This window comes from Nerophis lumbriciformis, linkage group LG38, assembly GCF_033978685.3.
Source record: "Nerophis lumbriciformis linkage group LG38, RoL_Nlum_v2.1, whole genome shotgun sequence".
NCBI lineage: Eukaryota > Metazoa > Chordata > Actinopteri > Syngnathiformes > Syngnathidae > Nerophis > Nerophis lumbriciformis.
This window is the reverse complement of record NC_084585.2, coordinates 2,059,112-2,081,085: the sequence shown is the minus strand read 5'-3', so window position 1 is coordinate 2,081,085 and position 21,974 is coordinate 2,059,112. Positions and strand designations below refer to the sequence as shown.

The window sequence follows — 21,974 nt, the reverse complement described above, 5'->3', positions numbered from 1 at the left end:
ATTCTTGCTGTTGGCTTTTATCAAATACATTTCCCCCAAAAATGCGACTTATATATGTTTTTTTCCTTCTTTATTACGCATTTTCGGCCGGTGCGACTTATACTCGGAAAAATAGGGTATACACCATCCTCACCTGCTTTGTTTCCTCTTCCTCCCTCTGCTCAGCTCGCCTCCCTCCTATCCGAGTAGAAGAGTCCAGTTTTTCCCAGGACATGCAGTGGCTGCTGGAGCGCGGCGTGCAGTTCGCCGACGTGGCCTTCTACGCAGGGGACTCTGGGAAAGAGCTGGGCTGGGCCCACGCCTCCGTGCTCTGCGCCGTCAGCCCGTATTTCCGACAGCTGCTCCTGGGGCCCAAGACCAGGTAGGAGAGATGTTTTCCTGCCTTGTGGCCATCTGTCGCCAGCAGGTGCTTCCATCGTCCTGCTGTCTGCTTCCACAGGGAACGTCCACAGTCCCGCTGCATCTGCAGGGAGAGAGACGCAACGCCCCATTCCTTACTCTCCACCTGGGACGGGGGGATTATTGATGACATGCCCAGATCTGACGGCCACATGGCTGGTCGCCTCTCTCGTCTGGTGGTGAAGGACCCCCTGCTGTGTATGTGCTTGTGGGAGACCCTCATGTTCATCTACAGAGGTAAGTCACAACACAGTGACATAGGGCCATACACACTAATCTTGGGACTCATCGAGACTTTTAGAACCATGGGGGAAGACCCTTTCCTGCTCCAGCACGACTGCCCCCCACTGCATAAAGCATCCACTGTAGTACAGTGGTACCTCTGTTTTCGTTCCAAAGGTCAGGCATGGACCCAATCACTAGGGATGATGTTCGAAACCAGTTCTCCCGGTTGTTCGATAAGAAAAGAACCGAATCCCTTTTTGAGAACCGGGTCCCGTTATCGAGGCCACTATAGTAAAGAAAAAAAGTTGGTTCTTTATTCCAATCCCTGGGGACGAATCCCTTTTTTTTTTACTAGGAAATGCCCTGTGGCACGTCCAAGGAAATGTATACCTGCCAACTACTCCGGTTTTCCCGTAATTAGTACGGTTTTCATCAACCTATTCCGGGTTACGGTTGCAGTGATAAAAAATACGGTTTTTCATTAATTAAAAAAAATAATTTTTTTTTAAGTTTTATTCACGAAATCGCGTAACAACAATGACAATCGACACTGTTTCCCGTAACTTCCTATCGAGCCATTCCGAATGCCATGCGCGAGGCTATTTATAGCACCGCTGCCAAGCACGAGGCCATTGTTTCCAAACGAGCGAACGATCATGGAATCAGCCGGAGAAAAATCGCAAACGAGTCTTAAACCGAAAAGAAAACTGCAGTCATTCCGTGAAGAATATTCAAAAGCCTATCCGGGAATAATTATCCGTTCCAAAAAGGGTGAAAACTACGCGAATTGCACCTTGTGCAGACAAGATTTTTCGATCGGACACGGAGGAATTAGCGATGTAAAAGACCACGTTGGGACAAAAAAACACAAGTCTAATGCCGTTGCTAGCGATACAAGTGGAAAACTTTCAACGTTTTTCGGCGCCCAAACAGATTCTTTGGATGTGATAAATGCCGAAGTTTTATTTACGGAGGCAATAACTGAGCATGGATTTCCAATCGCACTGGGTGATCACATGGGACAGTTAAATGTTTGTAATGCAACCTTTAAAAATCATTACGCGGTGATCGCGGTCCCAAAAATAAACTTTTCTTGCATGATAATGTCCAGAAAAATTCGCTTTATATTACTATAGAGTCCTTTTAACGAATGAGTTTGATGGTTTATCACTAACCTTAAATGAAAGAAGTCCTTTGTTCTCCTGCACCACGCATGCGCTTTGGCCTTGCTTCGTGTTTGGTGCGCAATCCTGTCGGCTGTATTTCACAGCACGACATACTTTTAAAAGTGTTTATACTATTTATGCTTTCAAGTCCAAGTTGAAGAAATCTTGTTAAATGTTGACAGCATAACTACCAAAATACAGAAGTATGTCCTTAATATTTTTGCAGTGCTATTTCTGTTGAAAAGTTCAAATGATTACATTAGAGATGTGATGTGCCACTTTTCAAGTGTCTGATGGCTTAAATTAATTTTCATTAATTTTTCATATTTTGAATTCTTTTGAAAGGCTTACAAAAAAACTACATTTGAATTGTAATTCCATGCTATTGACAGGACTATTAATTTGAATGAAGTTAGCTTACCATGTTTACAGTATGATAATTGTGATAGAAATGTGAATTTTAGGCACAGAATATTTTTTACAATTGAACAAGGCAGTAGATTATACAAGCTTGGACAGAAAGTTAATAATGACACCAATTTTTTTTTGAATGGAATTGTTTAGTACAGTTTTACCATTTGTTTACTGTAAAAAGTGTTTATACTTTCAATTAACAAATTGAAGTCTTGTGAAAGGTTGACAGGATAACTGGCATTAACTGTCAAAATAATTTCAAACTATTGAAGTTAGCTTACAGAATAAACATGTCAATCAACCCATATGATTTTTGCTGTAATATTTTTGTTTTGAAAAGTCACTGTGACTGATAGAAAAGTGATGGTTTTAGCAACATTTTAACCTGTCTGAATGCAATCAATCATTTTGCTGGACCCTGGCTACTAGGTTTTTCTGATTTCAAAAGTTGGCAGGTATGCTATAGTAAAGAAAAAGAGTTGGTTCTTTATTCAAGTCCCTGGGAATGAATCCCTTTTTTTTTTACTAGGAAATGCCCTGTGGCACGTCCCAGGAAATGACGTAGCTCAGTCATTAGGCGGCAGATACAGAAAGCAGCAACAACAATGGACCGGAAAAAACGCCTCAAGGCATGGCTTCATTTTACAAAAAAATACGACGAGGAAACGGCTATCTGCAATTATTGCCAGGCTTGGCTCTCATGTAAGGGGGGAAGTAAGACAAGCATGTTGAAACATGTTCAGGCTGCACATAACCTGAAGGTTAGAGAAAGGTGTCGTGGAGAAGCAGCGACGAAGCACGCCCCTCTTCAACCTGCAGCGCCAATTCCAGTGATAGTGCTGGCGAGTAACTAACGTTAACTGTTGCCGGTTCATTTCCATATCTGCTCACTCGTAAAATAACGTTACCTCGTATGTCAATCCAGGATTGCAGTAATGTTAGCTAGGCTAACGTTACCTAAGCATAGTCAGTGGCTAACGGTAACGTTAACGTTAGCCTTTTTGTATGTGTCTGATAACGTTAACGGTCCAGTCCGTGGATCGATTGGTACCGGGCCGCACAAGAAATAAAAAAATATTTTTATTTTTATTTTTTATTTTTAAAATTAAATCAACATAAAAAAACACAAGATACACTTACAATTAGTGCACCAAGCCAAAAAACCTCCCTCCCCCATTTACACTCATTCACACACAAGGGTTGTTTCTTTCTGTTATTAATATTGTGGTTCCTACATTATATATCAATATATATCAATACAGTCTGCAGGGATACAGTCCGTAAGCACACATGATTGTATTTTTTTATGACAAAAAAAAAATAAAAATACCATACCATGGGTAACAACAGTCAATATTTATTTATTTATTTTATTTTATTTTTTTAGGGGGGGTAACAACAGTCAATATTTATTTATTTATTTATTTTTTCTTATAAAATAAAAGTGAGCTTTTGTTAAACTAATTATTGTGTTTTTCTTCCATATACAACAACCTATCTGGATTCGATAAGAGAATCGATTGTCATGTCTGTGTAATCATGTTTTGTTTTAAGTCATGTTTTGTTTAGTTTCTGGCTTTTCACTCCCTTGTCTTGTTTGCATGATTACCCATTAGTTTCACCTGTTCCACGTTTGGACTCATTGTGCACTCTTGTTTGTCACCATAGCAACCATTAGTTTTCACCTGTCACGTCACGCACCTGTTTCACGTTTTGAGTCACGCACCTGCTTTCACTAATCATGTCCATAGTATTTAAGTTCATTCATTTTCTGTTGTTCGTCCTGACGACATCCCCGCATTTATGCCCCCTGTCACACTCTGTCCACCTCTGCGCACTTCATGTCCATGCCAAGTAAGTTTGTTTATTATTGCCACAGTTAGTGTTTTTTGTTGTTCATAGTTTTTTGCCCCCGTGCAAGTCTTTTGTTTTCATTAGTCAAGTTTGTACATCCGCCTTGAGCGCGCCTTTTGTTCCTTTGAGTGTTATTATTAAATATGTATTTACCTTCACGCCATGACCAGTCCAATTCACTTGCACCTCGGGAGAACAAACCAAGCCATAGTCCTAGTCTTGACATCGATAAGGAATCGGTTCGATAAGAGGATTCGATAATGGGCTCGAACTCGATAATTTCTTATCAAACATCATCCCTACCAATCACAAGAAAAACAACGCCGTTTTTCCCATAAGAAATAGTGCAAATCTTATTAATCTGTTCCAGACACCCAAACATATGTTCACAATACTGTTGTCCAGATACCAATATTTTGGTACCGGTACCAAAGTGTATTTCGATACTTTTGTAAATAAAGGGCACCACAAAAAATGGCATTATTGGCTTTATTTGAACAACAAATGTTAGTGTACATGAAACATATGTTTATTATTGTAATTTAGTTCTTAAATAAAGTAGTGAACATACTAGACAACTTGTCTTTTAGTAGTAAGTAAACAAACAAAGACTCCTAATTAGTCTATGCAGTAACATATTGTGTCATTTATACACCTATTATTTTGTACACATTATAAAGGACAAACTGTAAAAATGGATTATTAATCTACTTGTTCATTTGCTGTTAATATCTGCTTACTTTCTCTTTCAACATGTTCTATCTACACTTCTGTTAAAATGTAATAATCACTTATTCTTCTCTTCTTTGATACTTGACATTAGTTTTTTAGATGATACCATACATTTAGGTATCGATGCGATACCAAGTAGTTACTGGATCATAATTTAAGTCCTCATGTGTCCAGGGACATATTTACTGAGTTTATAAACATATACATTTAAAAAAAGGAAAAAAATATTGATGTAATCATAGTAGTATCGACTAGATACGCTCCTGTACTTGGTATCATTACAGTGGATGTCAGGTGTAGATCCACCCATGGCATTTGTTTACATTGTGAGCTATTGTATCCTCCTACGGTGTGTAGTGAAGCATGTTTAGCTATTCCTCGTCCTCCAGTGATAATAATAGTTGTAAGAAACTTACTTTATTTGTCGCCATGGAGGCCAGGATTAGTGATTTAGAAGTAGCTAAAACACTGTGGATGGACGTTAGCCGCTAACTAGCTAGCCATGTGTTAAAGCAGCTCTTCTTGAGGGTGTTTCAGTGTTATAACTTCACCTTTATCTTGACTTTTTAAGCCAAAATGCGTCCGTTCTCCCTTTTCTGTCTTCACACTGTGTCTGCTTGTAAGTACTCAGTGTGTGTGCGCTGCCCAACATGCTCCTCTGCTGGTAAAACCAGCAATGTCATGATGTGATGACGATGCACCGTCATGACCGTAAAATTGGCGAACCAGTACTTTTCAAACAGAGTATAGTACTGTTTTTGATTCATTAGTGTTGCGATACTATACTAGTACTGGTATACCGTACAACCCTACTATGAAGAGTGGAGCGTGCGAAAACCTAAAAACCACTCAACCATTTTTGAATATGTTTCTGCAGAAGAGCCCTGATTTGAAGCCATCATATATAATTGATGAGTAGAATCTACAATCTCCATCTTCCCAGTAAAGTGAAAGTTGTTACAGCAGCAAAATGGCTTCTTGGGTCTATTAGAAAAGGTGTCCCATTACTTTTGTTCATAAGGTGTACAGTCAAAGCAGACCTGACCAGTTCAAACATATACATTGTCATGTCTGTGTGATCATGTTTTTGTTTTGGTCATGTTCGGTTTTGTTTTTGGACTTTTTGTGCACTTTTTTTTTGTCACCGTAGCAACCATTAGTTTTCACCTGTCACGTCACGCACCTGTTTCACGTTTTGAGTCACGCACCTGTTTTCGTTAATCATGTCTATAGTATTTAAGTTCATTGTTTTCAGTTTGTCGTTCTGACGACATCCCCGCATTTATGCTTCTGCACACTCTCCACACTAAGGCTGAAACGACGCGTCGACGTAGTCGACGTCATCGGTTACGTAAATACGTCGACGCCGTTTTTGTGCGTCGGCGCGTCGCATATTTACGTCACTCTACTTTACTGTCATGGCGGAGCGCAAAGCAGACGATGCAAGCGAGGGGAAAAAAGCACGCCAAAAGTCGTCAAAAGTGTGGGAGTATTTCAATAAACGGCCTAATAATGTTGTTGTATGCACACTGTGTCGAGCGGAAATGGCCTATCATAGCAGCACAACGGATATGAACGAACATTTGAAAAGAAAACCCCCGACAGCGTTCTTGCCATCACCATCAACAAATCAATCGTCCGCGTGTGTATACGTTGTCATTATTACACAAAAACATGAATGTGTCATTTGTATCTGCGTTGTAAATTCATAAACTAAAGCACCGTTTCGCTCTGAGAGGCGCGTTTGGCGTGCCTGTTCAGTGTTTACAAAGACGCGCTCCTCTTTAACGCTGTGGAGAGGCGGCGGCAGCGAGCGAGCGGCGAGGCGGGGCGCGCCGGGAGCGACGCCGCAATCGTGCCCAGGTGCGCGATCCGCGCAGTTGGAAGAGAAAAGACTTTGTGTAAAATTAAAAGATTGTAAACCTGGCAAAGCCGTCTGGCGTTCAGTCTGTCGGTCCTGAAAGAACCCCACGGCACAAGACGTGTCACAAACGCTAACGTTAATTAGTTGTGCAAATACCTTTTACAACATTAACAGTTACATATACTATGTACAAACCAACAATTAACTTTCACTTTAATCATACTATCATTGTTGTGTTATTAAGCAAAATAAGCAATACTTTTACTTTTGTTGAAATGTTTACACTGTACACTTTTTTGTATTGGATGTTTAGCTTTATTTTTGCACATTTTAGCAAATAAGCAATACTTTTACTTTTGTTGAAATGTTTACACTTGTTACAGAATATTTCCGTTTTGCACTTTTTTGTATTGCATGTTTATCTTTATTTTTGCACATTTTAAAGCAAAATAAGCAATACTTTTACTTTTGAAATGCTTATACTATTCCAGAATATTAAGATTTGCACTGGATGTTTACTTTTATATTTGCACATTAAAAAGCAAATAAGCTACTTTTAATTTTGTTAAATGTTAAAAGTTTTAAATGTTTTTTTTGTAAATAAAAGCCAGGCCTTTTGAAAAAACTGGCCTACATTTATTTTTTCCTCTTCATTTTAAATTAAAAAAAAATCGGTAAAAGGAAAAATAATCTATAGATTAATCGAAAAAATAATCTATAGATTAACCGATTAATCGGAAAAATAATCTATAGATTAATCGAAAAAATAATCTATAGATTAACCGATTAATCGAAAAAATAATCTATAGATTAATCGATAGAAAAATAATCGTTAGCTGCAGCCCTACTCCACACCCTTATGACCCTTGCTGCTCTTTTTTTCATGCCGGTTCCATGCCAAGTAAGTTTTTGTTTATTAAGCCACAGCTAGTGTTTTTTGTTGTTCATAGTTTCTGCCTTTGTGCAAGTGTTTGTTTTCATAGCCAAGTCGTTTCTCCGCCACTGTGCGCGCTTTTTGTTTGTACTTTTTTTTTAGTTATAGTGTTTAAATAAATCATGTATTCCCCTTCACGCCACATATGGTCCAAATCTTTTGCACCTCGGGAGAACAAACCACGCCATAGTCCACGTCATGACATACATAACATAAACCACAACTTCACAGGTCTTGCTGTGTTGCCATGCACACACACTCACTGACTCTTCATGTGATTGACACGTCTTTGAGGCATCAGACCCCAAAGACGTGTCAATTACATTTTTCCATTCAGTTGATTTTTCTCTTCAGAACTGAAATGGCCAGTCGTGTCGGAAAAGAATAGTCACACTTTGACATTCTGAGATTGTGCCTCTTTTTGCAGGGAGTCTGATAACAGCTATTGTATTCTCAACTAAGGCATGTGCTCCTTCTTCCATGATGTAGACCAGGCCGGGCCAACTATTTGGACTCGGGGGCCGAATTTAGAGAAAAAAATATGTGTGTACATACCGTATTTTTTGGACTATAAGTGGCAGTTTTTTTCATAGTTTGGCCGGGGGTGCGACTTATACTCAGGAGCAACTTATGTGTGAAATGATGAACACATTAGCGTAAAATATCAAATAATATTATGTCAAGTTTTGAGAAAATGAAAGTATTTTAAGTGCGCCTTATAGTGTGAAAAATACAGCATGTTTAATGCCTTATCAGATTTTCCTGTTAAAATAAAGCCATTAATGCATTTTTGTGGTCCAATTTTATTTTGAAAAGCATTGAAAGCCATTGACTAAAATATTGCAATGGGGACTAACTACTACACTGTAAGTGTCGCACGTAAAGAAGTGGTGTAATCTTCCAGTGCTTGACAACTACTACACTGTAAGTGTCGCACATAAAGAAGTGGTGTAATCTTCCAGTGCTTGACAACTACTACACTGTAAGTGTCGCACATAAAGAAGTGGTGTAATCTTCCAGTGCTTGACAACTACTACACTGTAAGTGTCGCACATAAAGAAGTGGTGTAATCTTCCAGTGCTTGACAACTACTACACTGTAAGTGTCGCACATAAAGAAGTGGTGTAATCTTCCAGTGCTTGACAACTACTACACTGTAAGTGTCGCACATAAAGAAGTGGTGTCATCTTCCAGTGCTTGACAACTACTACACTGTAAGTGTCGCACATGAAGAAGTGGTGTCATCTTCCAGTGCTTGACAACTACTACACTGTAAGTGTCGCACATGAAGAAGTGGTGTCATCTTCCAGTGCTTGACAACTACTACACTGTAAGTGTTGCACGTAAAGAAGTGGTGTAATCTTCCAGTGCTTGACAACTACTACACTGTAAGTGTCGCACGTAAAGAAGTGGTGTCATCTTCCAGTGCTTGACAACTACTACACTGTAAGTGTCGCACGTAAAGAAGTGGTGTAATCTTCCAGTGCTTGAAAACGACTACACTGTAAGTGTCGCACATAAAGAAGTGGTGTCATCTTCCAGTGCTTGACAACTACTACAGTGTAAATGTCGCACATAAAGAAGTGGTGTAATCTTCCAGTGCTTGACAACTACTACACTGTAAGTGTCACACATAAAGAAGTGGTGTAATCTTCCAGTGCTTGACAACTACTACACTGTAAGTGTCGCACATAAAGAAGTGGTGTCATCTTCCAGTGCTTGACAACTACTACACTGCAAGTGTCGCACATAAAGAAGTGGTGTAATCTTCCAGTGCTTGACAACTACTACACTGTAAGTGTCGCACATAAAGAAGTGGTGTAATCTTCCAGTGCTTGACAACTACTACACTGTAAGTGTCGCACATAAAGAAGTGGTGTAATCTTCCAGTGCTTGACAACTACTACACTGTAAGTGTCGCACATAAAGAAGTGGTGTAATCTTCCAGTGCTTGACAACTACTACACTGTAAGTGTCGCACATAAAGAAGTGGTGTCATCTTCCAGTGCTTGACAACTACTACACTGTAAGTGTCGCACGTAAAGAAGTGGTGTAATCTTCCAGTGCTTGACAACTACTACACTGTGAGTGTCGCACATAAAGAAGTGGTGTCATCTTCCAGTGCTTGACAACTACTACACTGTAAGTGTCGCACATAAAGAAGTGGTGTCATCTTCCAGTGCTTGACAACTACTACACTGTAAGTGTCGCACATAAAGAAGTGGTGTAATCTTCCAGTGCTTGACAACTACTACACTGTAAGTGTCGCACATAAAGAAGTGGTGTAATCTTCCAGTGCTTGACAACTACTACACTGTAAGTGTCGCACATAAAGAAGTGGTGTAATCATCCAGTGCTTGACAACTACTACACTGTAAGTGTCGCACGTAAAGAAATGGTGTAATCTTCCAGTGCTTGACAACTACTACACTGTAAGTGTCGCACATGAAGAAGTGGTGTAATCTTCCAGTGCTTGACAACTACTACACTGTAAGTGTCGCACGTAAAGAAGTGGTGTAATCTTCCAGTGCTTGACAACTACTACACTGTAAGTGTCGCACATGAAGAAGTGGTGTAATCTTCCAGTGCTTGACAACTACTACACTGTAAGTGTCGCACGTAAAGAAGTGGTGTAATCTTCCAGTGCTTGACAACTACTACACTGTAAGTGTCGCACATAAAGAAGTGGTGTAATCTTCCAGTGCTTGACAACTACTACACTGTAAGTGTCGCACATAAAGAAGTGGTGTAATCTTCCAGTGCTTGACAACTACTACACTGTAAGTGTCGCACGTAAAGAAGTGGTGTCATCTTCCAGTGCTTGACAACTACTACACTGTAAGTGTCGAACATAAAGAAGTGGTGTAATCTTCCAGTGCTTGACAACTACTACACTGTAAGTGTCGCACATAAAGAAGTGGTGTCATCTTCCAGTGCTTGACAACTACTACACTGTAAGTGTCGCACATGAAGAAGTGGTGTAATCTTCCAGTGCTTGACAACTACTACACTGTAAGTGTCGCACATAAAGAAGTGGTGTCATCTTCCAGTGCTTGACAACTACTACACTGTAAGTGTCGCACATAAAGAAGTGGTGTAATCTTCCAGTGCTTGACAACTACTACACTGTAAGTGTCGCACATAAAGAAGTGGTGTAATATTCCAGTGCTTGACAACTACTACACTGTAAGTGTCGCACATAAAGAAGTGGTGTAATCTTCCAGTGCTTGACAACTACTACACTGTAAGTGTAGCACATAAAGAAGTGGTGTAATCTTCCAGTGCTTGACAACTACTACACTGTAAGTGTAGCACATAAAGAAGTGGTGTAATCTTCCAGTGCTTGACAACTACTACACTGTAAGTGTCGCACATAAAGAAGTGGTGTAATCTTCCAGTGCTTGACAACTACTACACTGTAAGTGTCGCACATAAAGAAGTGGTGTAATCTTCCAGTGCTTGACAACTACTACACTGTAAGTGTCGCACATAAAGAAGTGGTGTAATCTTCCAGTGCTTGACAACTACTACACTGTAAGTGTCGCACGTAAAGAAGTGGTGTAATCTTCCAGTGCTTGACAACTACTACACTGTAAGTGTCGCACATAAAGAAGTGGTGTAATCTTCCAGTGCTTGACAACTACTACACTGTAAGTGTCGCACATAAAGAAGTGGTGTAATCTTCCAGTGCTTGACAACTACTACACTGTAAGTGTCGCACATGAAGAAGTGGTGTAATCTTCCAGTGCTTGACAACTACTACACTGTAAGTGTCGCACATAAAGAAGTGGTGTAATCTTCCAGTGCTTGACACTTACTTTAGCAAGCGTGCGATATAATCAGCAGATGCAAATCTTCTCAGCGGGGTTCAAACGCTGCAGTGCTGCGCTCGCCGCATGTCAAGCCTGCGCAAGAAGCCCAACTGTCACTCCTTCAGTTGCAGCACAGACACTAGAAGGTAAGAAGATTACAGTTGGAGTGAGCGGGGGTGCTCACGTGACAATTAGACGGGTGCTGCAGTGTGCATGTGGGAGAGAACCAACTTGTGAAGAAGGGAGGGAGGACAATACCATGAAAGGCAGAGTGAATATAAATGTTTGTGTGTGTCCTGATTGCCTCTCACGTGACACACATGTACTGTACATGTACTGTACATGTACTGTACCGTATTTTCCGCACTATTAGCCGCACCTAAAAACCACAAATGTACTCAAAAGCTGTCAGTGCGGCTTATAACCCGGTGCGCTTTATATATGGATTAATATTAAGATTCATTTTCATAAAGTTTCGGTCTCGCAACTACGGTAAACAGCCGCCATCTTTTTTCCCCGTAGAAGAGGAAGTGCTTCTTCTTCTACGCAAGCAACCGCCAAGGTAAGCACCCGCCCCCATAGAACAGGAAGCGCTTCTTCTTCTACTGTAAGCAACCACCCGCCCGCGTAGAAGAAGAAAAAGCGCGCGGATATACCGTACGTTTCATTTCCTTTGTGTGTTTACATCTGTAAAGACCACAAAATGGCTCCTACTAAGCGACAGGTTTCCGGTTCATGAAAAGACGCAATCTCTCCATCCGCACACGGACTACTATTTCACAGCAACTGCCTAAAGACTTTCAAGAAAAGCTGGCTACTTTCCGTGCATATTGTAAAAACAAGATAGCTGAAAAAAAGATCCGGCCAGAGAACATTATCAACATGGACGAGGTTCCACTGACTTTTGATATTCCTGTGAACCGCACTGTGGATACAACGGGAGCACGTACGGTGAATATTCGCAGCACAGGGAATGAGAAGTCATCCTTCACTGTGGTTCTAGCTTGCCATGCTAATGGCCAGAAACTTCCACCCATGGTGATATTCAAAAGGAAGACCTTGCCAAAAGAGACCTTTCCAGCCGGCGTCATCATAAAAGCTAACTCGAAGGGATGGATGGATGAAGAAAAGATGAGCGAGTGGTTAAGGGAAGTTTAAGTTTACGCGAAGAGGCCGGGTGGCTTTTTTCACGCAGCTCCGTCCATGTTGATATACGACTCCATGCGCGCCCACATCACGCTGGTTTTTAATATATTATTAAAGTTTGACTGACCTATCTGACTGTTTTTTTGACATTCCTTTAGCGCAGTTAGATGCGGCTTATAACACGGGGCGGCTTATAGGTGGACAAAGTTTTGAAATATGCCGTTCATTGAAGGCGCGGCTTATAACCCAGGGCGCCTTATGGTGCGGAAAATACGGTACATGTACTGTACATGTACTGTACATGTACTGTACATGTACAGTACATGTACAGTACATGTACTGTACACGTACTGTACATGTACTGTACATGTACTGTACATGTACAGTACATGTACTGTACATGTACTGTACATGTGTGGAGGATACATTTAGTTTGATGCTCAGCAACAAAACAAGACTTTGCCTTCCCTTCTCTTGGCAAAAGACATTTCCATAACAATAATGTGTGTCTGCCAGGGAGAGAAAGTGTCCTCATGTCATCATTTCACGCTCTGCTTTGTCACACCAGTGTGTGTGTGTGTGTGTGTGTGTGTGTGTGTGTGTGTGTGTAGTCACAGAGGCCATGCCTTTACTAGAGTGATGTTAACACTGTAAGACTGTCTCCCCTTGTGAAGTGTGCAGATGACTTATTTGATTTGTCAATGGCTTGTTATTGTCTTTATATGTTAGTGTGTTTATATGTTAGTGTGTCTATATGTTAGTGTGTTTATATGTTAGTGTGTCTATATGTTAGTGTGTCTATATGTTAGTGTGTCTATATGTTAGTGTGTCTATATGTTAGTGTGTCTATATGTTAGTGTGTCTATATGTTAGTGTGTTTATATGTTAGTGTGTTTATATGTTAGTGTGTCTATATGTTAGTGTGTTTATATGTTAGTGTGTCTATATGTTAGTGTGTCTATATGTTAGTGTGTCTATATGTTAGTGTGTCTATATGTTAGTGTGTCTATATGTTAGTGTGTCTATATGTTAGTGTGTTTATATGTTAGTGTGTTTATATGTTAGTGTGTTTATATGTTAGTGTGTCTATATGTTAGTGTGTCTATATGTTAGTGTGTCTATATGTTAGTGTGTCTATATGTTAGTGTGTCTATATGTTAGTGTGTCTATATGTTAGTGTGTTTATATGTTAGTGTGTCTATATGTTAGTGTGTCTATATGTTAGTGTGTCTATATGTTAGTGTGTCTATATGTTAGTGTGTTTATATGTTAGTGTGTCTATATGTTAGTGTGTCTATATGTTAGTGTGTCTATATGTTAGTGTGTTTATATGTTAGTGTGTTTATATGTTAGTGTGTCTATATGTTAGTGTGTCTATATGTTAGTGTGTTTATATGTTAGTGTGTTTATATGTTAGTGTGTCTATATGTTAGTGTGTCTATATGTTAGTGTGTCTATATGTTAGTGTGTCTATATGTTAGTGTGTCTATATGTTAGTGTGTTTATATGTTAGTGTGTCTATATGTTAGTGTGTTTATATGTTAGTGTGTTTATATGTTAGTGTGTCTATATGTTAGTGTGTTTATATGTTAGTGTGTCTATATGTTAGTGTGTTTATATGTTAGTGTGTTTATATGTTAGTGTGTCTATATGTTAGTGTGTCTATATGTTAGTGTGTTTATATGTTAGTGTGTCTATATGTTAGTGTGTCTATGTTAGTGTGTCTATATGTTAGTGTGTCTATATGTTAGTGTGTCTATATGTTAGTGTGTCTATGTTAGTGTGTCTATATGTTATTGTGTCTATATGTTGGTGTGTCTATATGCAGTGTTGGGTTAGTTACTGAAAAGCAGTAAGTAGTTACAGTTACTAGTTACTTCATTTCAAAAGTAACTCAGTTACTAACTCAGTTACTTACACCAAAAAGTAATGCGTTACTGTGAAAAGTAACTATTTAGTTACTTTTTTTTTTTTTTTTTTTTTTTAAAGCTCCAATTAATGCCCTTTTAGCCTTCATTTCAGTACTGTTATTGCACTGGACAATAATACAATGTGTTGATCAACTTGACATGCATTTGCATCACTCAACTCTGCTAAGCAATGTGCTCTACATACAACACACAAAGACAAAGATATGTTACAAAGGCCAATTTGTTTCTGGCCAGAACAAATTGACAAAACTATTTTAAATAGCTGCAACATAACATACATAAGTAACAAACAGCATAATAACAGCATAGATGTAAACCAAGAAAGGCGCACACTACATACACAAAGCCTAACCAGGCATTTTCTTTACTGAGCAAAACTCTTTATTGTCGGCCATAAACACATCACCAAAACATTAGTAAAAAAAATTATATCTAGCAAAAGTGGTCGTTTTCTGCAGTACAAACCAGACCAAAAGCAACTTTGTTATATCAACAGCAGCCACTCGCTCTTTCTCACGTGCGCCAACACTTGCACATATGGCACTTAGCCAGTGATGCGTTTACAGACACACAAAAAGTCGGACAACTCCAACACCACACATAAAGTGTCATTCCAGGTCGTTACACTATGATTTACCAATCAAATGTGTGCTTATTCTAGTGTCATTTATTAGGAATCTTAATTTATAAATATTAATCATTAAATGCTGTTAGTATATTAAATAAATACTAATACAAATATATTTTTTACAAACAGGAAGTTGCAGGAATGTACACATGATCCCCTGCTTACATCTCATTGTGCAACATGTGAATGTTTTAATGGGAACTAAATGAAAGGGGTACAAACTATTTCCAAAGCAGGACCTCCACCCAGACAAACAATACAAGTACACAGTTCATGAAAAACAATATTTGTTGTTATTGTCATTGTAAGTGGGCCTAAACACTTATATTAGAAATGGAAATGACTCCTGTCATTTGATTATAATAATAAGAGAATGTTGTCTGTCTATCTGTGTTGGCCCTGCGATGAGGTGGGGACTTGTCCAGGGTGTACCCTGCCTTCCGCCCGAATGCAGCTGAGATAGGCTCCTGCGACCCCGAAAGAGACAAGCGGTAGAAAATGGATGGATGGATGGAGATTGAACTTGTTATTTAGTGAGGTTTGGGACAGGTGTGCTGCTGGTGTAGCCACAGTGTGCACGTCTAAAGTTGCTCACATGGACTCCACTCAATGCTCAGGGAGTTTTTGCGTTTGCTCACACACATGAACAATTAGAGGGAACATTGATTGACAGAGTGTGTGTACCTTCAGCGGTGAATGATGAGCAGAGGCAGACTTAATCCTTAAGTGGTGGAGGTGAAGTGGCATCAGAGTCTCTATCTCTCTTTACTAGCTTCGTCGAAGCATGTTGCTTATGTAGCTTGTTTCAGCAGATTTGAATTGCTGTTTTGGGCAGTAGATGGGATCTTTGATCCAAAGCAAACTAACTAAATGTTCTTTTCTTTGTGCTCGACAAAAGAAAAGTCGTGAAAATATCTCCATGTTAGCAAACTCGACTTCTGGCTCCGCCATGATCAGACACGCCCCCTACTCCTCCCTCCCCACACCCACACCCACACACCCACACAGAGCGCATGTCTCTCTCTCTTCTCCGGCTTGTGACACAAGAAGAATCAGAACGATGACACAGCAGCCCTCCGATAAAACACACTTTATACTACATAAAAAGTAACGTAAAATAACGCAGTAACGCATCATGTAGTAACGGTAACTGAGTTACTGAATATAAAAAATAACGCGTTAGATTACTAGTTACCGCCGAAACTAACGGCGTTACAGTCTGGTCTTGACATCCGCGGCGGAGGCTACGCTGAACCCCTGACGCCGACTCACCGAACCCCTGGGGTTCAATCGAACCCAGGTTAAGAACCACTGGTTTAGATGAAGAATCAATCACAATCCTCACGAAGGGTTAAAAAAAAGTTGCTGCAACTAGCGTCTTTTTGTGTGTTTTTGGCCATCTCCGGGGATGTGAAAGTGGACCAGTCTCTCGGTGTCATGTCTGTGTAATCATGTTTTGTTTAGTTATAGGACTCTTTAGTTTCTGTCTTTTCACTCCCTTGTCTTGTTTCCATGATTACCCCATTAGTTTCACCTGTTCCACGTTTGGACTCATTGTGCACTCTTGATTGTCACCATAGCAACACATTAGTTTTCACCTGTCACGTCACGCACCTGTTTCACATCTTGAGTCACGCACCTGTTTTCGTTAATCATGTCTGTAGTATTTAAGTTCAGTGTTTTTCAGTTTGTCTTTCTGACGACCTCACCACATTTATGCTCTGTCCATGCCTGATACTTCTTTCCATGTCCATTCTTCATGCAACTATTTTTGTCCAAGCCAAGTAAGTTTTTGTTCCATGTTTATAGTCTTTTTGGTTTCATAGTTTGTTCTCCGCCATTGTGCGTGTTTTTCGTTTGTACTTTTTTTGCTATAGTCTTTTGGTTTCATAGTTTATTCTCCGCCACTGTGCGCGCTTTTCGTTTGTACTTTTTTTTGATGTATTAATAAATCATGTACCTTCATTCCCGTCTCGCCCGAGCCAACTTTCCGTTGCATCCCGGAAAAGCAAACACCCAAGACCAAGTCCTGACACTCGGTCCATGGCCACATGTGTCTACTAGCAGGTGAGAGATGCGTGAATTATAATCTACAATTTACCTTTAGCAAGTTTGAGATGAAGCAGAAGCAGCCGTCGGATCAGTGTCAACAGTAGCGGCGTAAGCTAGCATTGGCATGAATTGATTAACGTGGACCCCGACTTAAAGAAGTGTAAAAACTTATTGGGGTGTTACCATTTAGTGGTCAATTGTACGGAATATGTACTGTACTGTGCAATCTACTAATAAAAGTCTCAATCAATCAATCAATCAAAAAGCTTATTGCTATCAATGCGCCGCTAAAATAGTCAGTCTGCTTTAGCACTTATAACAACAATATCACTCATATTTGGTTCATTTTCAGGTCACGACATGTCAATGGAGTATTGTTGGCGCTTTCTGGATATTTCTAGAGGTTTTAAGGGCGCAACAGAGGACCCTCCATCTGTTGACTCATTTGTTAGCTATTTATTTACCATTTACAATGCATACAAAAAGCCAAAGGTGTGTTCTTATCTTACGTAAGGATTGTGAATGATAAACAGAACATCTCTTTCCAACTTGTGCGTATTCCCAGTATGACTGATCTGATGATACGCTCAGAGTGCAGAAGTGTTACTACCGTCACGTAGAATCTACGGACATTGCCGGAGACATATTCCATGTTTCGAGGGTGTTTTCTTGCAGATTGTAAATACAATTGGACATGGTTCAATAGATGCAATGAAGCAACTTCTTTTTCCACTCCACTGCTACTTTAAAGGGCTTTACAGGCACATTAGAGCAGTGGTTTTCAACCTTTTTTGAGCCAAGGCGCATTTTTTGCGTTGAAAAAATCCAGAGGCACACCACCAGCAGAAATCATTAAAAAATTAAACTCGGTAGACAATAAAAAGTCCTTGTCGCAATTGTTGGATATGAATTAAAAACAAAACCAAGCAGGCGTGACTATAACTCTTGTCTCAAAGTAGGTGTACTGTCACCACCTGTCACATCACACCCTGACCTATTTGGACTTTTTTGCTATTTTCCTGTGTGTAGTGTTTTACTTCTTGTCCATCCATCCATCCATCTTCTTCCGCTTATCCAAGGTCGGGTCGCGGGGGCAGCAGCCTAAGCAGGGAAGCCCAGACTTCCCTCTCCCCAGCCACTTGGTCCAGCTCTTCCTGGGGGATCCCGAGGCGTTCCCAGGCCAGCCGGGAGACATAGTCTTCCCAACGTGTCCTGGGTCTTCCCCGTGGCCTCCTACCGGTTGGACGTGCCCTAAACACCTCCCTAGGGAGGCGTTCGGGTGGCATCCTGACCAGATGCCCGAACCACCTCATCTGGCTCCTCTCCATGTGGAGGAGCAGCGGCTTTACTTTGAGCTCCCCCCGGATGACAGAGCTTCTCACCCTATCTCTAAGGGAGAGCCCCGCCACCCGGCGGAGGAAACTCATTTGGGCCGCTTGTACCCGTGATCTTGTCCTTTCGGTCATAACCCAAAGCTCATGACCATAGGTGAGGATGGGAACGTAGATCGACCGGTAAATTGAGAGCTTTGCCTTCCGGCTCAGCTCCTTCTTCACCACAACGGATCGATACAGCGTCCGCGTTACTGAAGACGCCGCACCGATCCGCCTGTCGATCTCACCATCCACTCTTCCCTCACTCGTGAACAAGACTCCGAGGTACTTGAACTCCTCCACTTGGGGCAGGGTCTCCTCCCCAACCCGGAGATGTACTTCTTGTCTTGCATTCCTATTTTGGTGGCTTTTTCTCTTTTTTTGGTGTTTTCTTGTAGCAGTTTCATGTCTTCCTTTGAGCGATATTCCCCGCACTTACCGTATTTTTGCATAAAATGCATAACAAAGAAGGAAAAAAACATATATAAGTCGCACTGGAGTATAAGTCGCATTTTTTGGGGGAAATGTATTTGATAAAAGCCAACAGCAAGAATAGACATTTGAAAGGCAATTTAAAATAAATGAAGAATAGTGAACAACAGGCTGAATAAGTGTACGTTATATGAGGCATAAATAACCAACTGGTATGTTAACGTAACATATTATGGTAAGAGTCATTCAAATAACTAACATATAGAACATGCTATACGTTTACCAAACAATCTAATCGCTAAATCCCATGAAATCTTATACGTCTAGTCTCTTACGTGAATGAGATCAATAATATTATTTGATATTTTACGCTAATGTGTTCATCATTTCACACACAAGTCGCTCCTGAGTATAAGTCGCACCCCGGTACGGTACTTTGTTTTAGCAATCAAGAATATTTCAGTTGTTTTTATCCTTCTTTGTGGGGACATTGTTGATTGTCATGTCATGTTTGGATGTACATTGTGGACGCCGTCTTTGCTCCACAGTAAGTCTTTGCTGTCGTCCAGCATTCTGTTTGTAGCCAGTTCAGTTTTACTGTATTTTCCGCACCATAAGGCGCCCTGGGTTAAAAGCCGCGCCTTCAATGAACGGCATATTTCAAAACTTTGTCCACCTATAAGCCGCCCCGTGTTGTAAGCCGCATCTAACTGCGCTAAAGGAATGTCAAAAAAACAGTCAGATAGGTCAGTCAAACTTTAATAATATATTAAAAACCAGCGTGATGTGGGCGCGCATGGAGTCGTATATCAACATGGACGGAGCTGCGTGAAAAAAGCCACCCGGCCTCTTCGCGTAAACTTAAACTTACCTTAACCGCTCGCTCATCTTTTCTTCATCCATCCCTTCGAGTTAGCTTTTATGATGACGCCGGCTGGAAAGGTCTCTTTTGGCAAGGTCTTCCTTTTGAATATCACCATGGGTGGAAGTTTCTGGCCATTAGCATGGCAAGCTAGAACCACAGTGAAGGATGACTTCTCATTCCCTGTGGTGCGAATATTCACCGTACGTGCTCCCGTTGTATCCACAGTGCGGTTCACAGGAATATCAGTTGCTGTGAAATAGTAGTCCGTGTGCGGATGGAGAGATTGCATCTTTTCATGAACCGGATACCTGTCGCTTAGTAGGAGCCATTTTGTGGTCTTTACAGATGTAAACACACAAAGGAAATGAAACGTACGGTGATATCCGCGCGCTTTTTCTTCTTCTACGCGGGCGGGTGGTTGCTTACAGTAGAAGAAGAAGCGCTTCCTGTTCTATGGGGGCGGGTGCTTACCTTGGCGGTTGCTTGCGTAGAAGAAGAAGCGCTTCCTGTTCTACCGGGAAAAAAGATGGCGGCTGTTTACCGAAGTTGCGAGATCGAAACTTTATGAAAATGAATCGTAATATTAATCCATATATAAAGCGCACCGGGTTATAAGCCGCACTGTCAGCTTTTGAGTAAATTTGTGGTTTTTAGGTGCGGCTAATAGTGCGGAAAATACGGTAGTTTCATTCTGCATAGCCTTCCCTAAGCTTCAATGCCTTTTCTTAGGGACACTCACCTTGTCATGATCTGTGGTCTAGATCTGTTTTGTTTAGTTATGTTCTGTTAGTTTTGGACTCCTTTTAGTTCCTGTTTGAGCACCTCCCTGAGTTTGTTTTGGTTGCCATGGTTGCTAATTATGTTCACCTGTCTCTGATTAGTGTTCGGCCGCTCACCTGCTACCTGAGCACTAATCAGAGGCATTATTTAAGCCTGCCATTGCCGGTCAGTCGGCCTGGCGCCATTGTTTCATGCAATGCCTCTGTTCATACTGCTCGTTCCATGCCTTGCCAAGTAAGTTTTTGTTTGTTCATGCTACAGTTTATATGTTTTTTTTCGTCCATAGTTTATGCTAAGTTTTTGTTTAGCTTCGAGTGCGATCAGGCACGTTGTTCTGTCGGCTCGCTCTCTGTTTTGTACTTCTTTGATTTCATTAGGAATAAATCATGTTTTTACCTGTCCGGAGTAGTCCGTCTGCATTCCTGGGAGAACGACCGTGCAGCAAGCTGCGACCCCCCCACCGTGACACACCTTTTGTTTATTTTTGGTTTAAGCATTAGATACCTTTTTACCTGCACACTGCCTCCCACTGTTGCCTGTATATTGTGATCAACACAAACCATCGTCGTCTCACACAACGTGTTCCCGACATCTACAAAGCAATTACCACCTACTGATATGGAAGGGAATAACACGGTTACTCTGCCGAGCTCTAGACAGTACAGACACTCAACTACGGTACATTATTTGCGGATTATAATTACTGGTTCGCAAAAAATCTTTTTAACCCAAATAGGTGAAGCTAGATAATCTCCCACGGCACACCAGACTGTATCTCACGGCACAGTGGTTGAAAAACACTGCATTAGAGTACTTCCATTTGCTGCATTGTTAGCCACCTCCTACTTGCCATATTTTACCACTTGGAAAAGCCTTGCATAGGGATTGTGAATGATAGGCACAATTGCAATAGAAGTCTCCCTTTCAGGCCACATCCAGAACAGTTCTGCATCACGGAGCAGATGATCTATGAAGACATTCATGACAGGCTGATTTCAACCCAATAAGACATTTAGAAACTGAAGAGAGTTATTTTTGGCTTACGTTGATCAGTGTGTTCCTCCGCATTTAAAATATTGATGAAGGACGGTTGTGACTTAAATATGACCGCATACAAGTAAAGCAGCGATGACATACTCTACAAACTTAGCTCTTTCAAATGTACTGCTCCTCTCATATACTCTACATAAAACATCCTTCTGTGTCTGCATACTGAAAAATCAAAGGTCATTTTTGATTGTTTTTCTGACATAGATATGCCAAGAGGTTTTACATATTTATAGTAAAACATATTTTGTATCATCTTTGTGTCATAGGTGACAGTGTATTATTGTTTACATCATCTTACCTTAACTTACCACTCATTT

At 40.6% G+C, this 21,974-nt stretch overlaps 2 protein-coding genes across 3 annotated transcripts in view; one reads left to right on the top strand and one right to left on the bottom strand.

The window, feature by feature from the left end:
- nudt2 (nudix (nucleoside diphosphate linked moiety X)-type motif 2) overlaps positions 1-21,974 on the bottom strand; it is a 298,883-nt gene that overhangs the window by 117,091 nt on the left and 159,818 nt on the right. The gene's annotated exons all lie outside the window — the stretch shown is intronic.
- The window catches only part of rhobtb3 (Rho related BTB domain containing 3), a 118,213-nt gene that overhangs the window by 66,297 nt on the left and 29,942 nt on the right, over positions 1-21,974 (top strand). Inside the window, exons 6-7 of the mRNA XM_061932249.2 lie at positions 166-361; positions 440-636. Of these exons, the coding sequence (XP_061788233.2) occupies positions 166-361; positions 440-636 (393 nt within the window). The remainder of the gene's footprint in view (positions 1-165; positions 362-439; positions 637-21,974) is intronic.